The following is a 2,599-nucleotide window of genomic DNA, read 5'->3' as shown; positions in this document are numbered from 1 at the left end:
GCGACGTCACGCTCGTCGTGCCCCGGCGGGGCGTGCTGCCCGTCATGGGCCCGTCGGGCAGCGGCAAGTCGACGCTGCTCGAGGTGCTCTCCGGCCGGCGGCGCGGCGGTTTCGCGAGCGGCGAGGCCCTCTTCGGCGGCTGGCCGCTGTCCGCGCACCGGCGGGGCACGGTCGCGTTCGCGCCGCAGGACTGCGCGGACCTGCTCGACGGCGGGCTCACGGCGCGCGAGACGCTCGACTTCGCCGCCGCGCTCCGCATGCTCGGCGCGCGCACCGCCGCGCGCGCGGCCCAGGTCGACCGCGTGCTCGACGCGCTCGAGCTGTCGCGGTGCGCGGCGTCGCGCTGCGCCGTGCTCTCGGGCGGCGAGCTCCGGCGCGTGTCCATCGGCGAGGAGCTCGTCGGCTCGCCCGCCGTCCTCCTCTGCGACGAGCCGACGACGGGCCTCGACAGCGCGACGGCGCTGTCCGCGCTCCGGGTCCTCGCGGGCCTGCCGGCCGCGCGCGACGTGACCGTCGCCTTCTCGCTGCACCAGCCGCCCTACGGCGCCTTCGAGCCCCTGGCCGGGGGCGGCCTCCTCGCCGACGTGCTCCTCCTGCGCGGCGGCGAGGTCGCCTACCAGGGCCCGGCGTCGCGCGCGCTCGGCGCCGTCCGCGGCGAGGCCGGCGACGGCCGGCGCCCGGGCGACGCGCCCAACGGCGCGGACGCCTGGCTCGCGTGCCTGCGCGACGACGCCGTCGCCTGCCGCGCCATCGCGGCCTTCGGCGCGACGGCGGAGGCGGAGGCCGTCGCCGCGGCCGTCGCCGCGGAGCGCGGCGCCGCGCGGCGGCCGCCACCGGGCGAGCGGCGCACGCCCGCGGCGCGCCACTGGCGGCGCCTCGCCGCCGTCGTCGCGCGCTACGCGCTGTCGACGCTGCGGCGGCGGCACCAGCTCGGCGTCCAGCTCGCGCAGTTCGCGCTCGTGGGCGTGCTCTACGGCGCGCTCAACCTCGGCACCGGCGGCGACGAGGGCGACTACGACGCGTACTGGGACCTCTGCAAGCTCATCTTCTTCGTCCAGCTCGTCGGCGCCGTCGGCACGGGGCCGACGCTCGTGCCGACGTTCGTCCGCAACATCGACCTGCTGCGGCGCGAGCGCGCGGCGGGCGCCGTGCCCGTGCTGGACCACTGCGCCGCGTCGCTCGTCGTCCACGGCGGCGTCCTCTTCGGCCTCGTCTTCTTCCTCGTGACGCCGGCCTACGCGCTCGCGGGCCTCGCGCCGACGGCCGACGCGCGCGCGGCCGCGCGGAAATCACCCACCGGTTCGGGGGGTCCCCGCCGAACTTCAGAATGCTCTATCTCGGTCAAATCGAAGTCGATTCGGCTGATTTTTGGACGAATCGAGTGCTCTCGTGACGTCCTCGAAGCACGGCGGAGGAGCTCGCGTCGAAGCTGTCGCACAAGCTCCCATTGAAGTCGGGTTGAAGATTTGATTTCCACACAGGTACGCGACCGCGTACGCGTCGACGTGGCTCGCGGCGGTCGGCGGCACGTCGCTCGCGGAGCTCGTCGCGTCGCTCGCGGGCGTCCGGGCCCTCGCGCTCGCCGTGCTGCCCCTCGTCGTCGTGCTGAGCCTCTGCCTCCCGGGCTACGCGCTGCCGCTCGGCGCGGTCCCGGAGTCCCCGCTCGGACGCGAACGCGCGACCCGACTCCGCCGCGCGCGCGCGCGACGGTCGCGACGCGAGGCTTTCCGCCGCGCGACGACCGCCGCCGACGCGTCCGAACGTCGGCCGCGTCGGCGCCGACGCGACTGCGCGCGAGACGTCCGGTCGCGTCCGCCCGACCCGGCGGTCGAACGCCGCGCAGGTTCGTTCCCCGAGTACTCGCTCCGCGGCTTCGACGCGCTCGGCCCGGACGCGCGGCGGCTCCTCATGTCGGTCTGGTACGGCCGCTGGACCTTCGAGGCCTGGGTCATCGCCCAGTTCGGCCACGGCTGGGGCGGCTACTCGCGGTCCGCGGCGCTCGACCGCTTCGACTTCCAGCACGGCGACGCGTCGCGGTCGCTCGCGTACGCGGCGCTCTGCGTCGCCGTCCTCCGCGCCGCCTGCTTCCTGGCGCTGGGCCGGCAGACGCGGTGCGTCGTCACCTGGCTGCCCCCCGGCAACGCCCTCGGCCGCGACGCGGCGCCCGGCGGCAAGCCCGGCGGCGCGCCCGGCGCGCCCGGCGCGGCCGCGGCCGCGCCGCGGCCGCCGCCGCGGGCCGGCGACGCCGGCCCGCCGCGCGTCGACATCGTCGTCCGGGCCCTCGAGTACGGCGTCGCCGGCGGCGCGGCGATCCTGGACCGCGCGTCGTGCGCGTTCGCCGGCGCGGCGTCGACGGCGATCATGGGCGGCTCCGGCGCGGGCAAGACGACGCTCCTCGCCGCCGTCGCCGGGCGGCTCCCGGGGGGAGACACGGCCGGCGGCGGCGCGACGGAGTGGCGCGGGGCCGGCGCCGTGCGCTTCGGCGGCGCGCCCGCCGCCGCGCCGCCGGGCGCCGCGCCGCGGCCGCCCGCGGGCGAGACCGTCGCGCTCTGCGCGCAGCACAGCGACGGCTACATCTGGGCTCACCGTCGGCGAGACG

At 78.1% G+C, this 2,599-nt stretch overlaps 1 protein-coding gene across 1 annotated transcript; it reads left to right on the top strand.

Annotated features, from left to right (window-relative positions):
- Positions 1-5: 5 nt before the first annotated feature.
- On the top strand, positions 6-548 carry ABC23 (hypothetical protein; the record flags this gene model as incomplete). Its single annotated transcript, XM_009042533.1, has 1 exon — positions 6-548. A coding segment is annotated over one exon (543 nt), but the record flags the coding sequence as incomplete, so codon positions are not given.
- Positions 549-2,599: the final 2,051 nt, after the last annotated feature.

This window comes from Aureococcus anophagefferens, assembly GCF_000186865.1.
Source record: "Aureococcus anophagefferens unplaced genomic scaffold AURANscaffold_33, whole genome shotgun sequence".
Lineage (NCBI taxonomy): Eukaryota > Pelagophyceae > Pelagomonadales > Pelagomonadaceae > Aureococcus > Aureococcus anophagefferens.
This window is presented reverse-complemented; position numbering and strand designations above follow the sequence as displayed.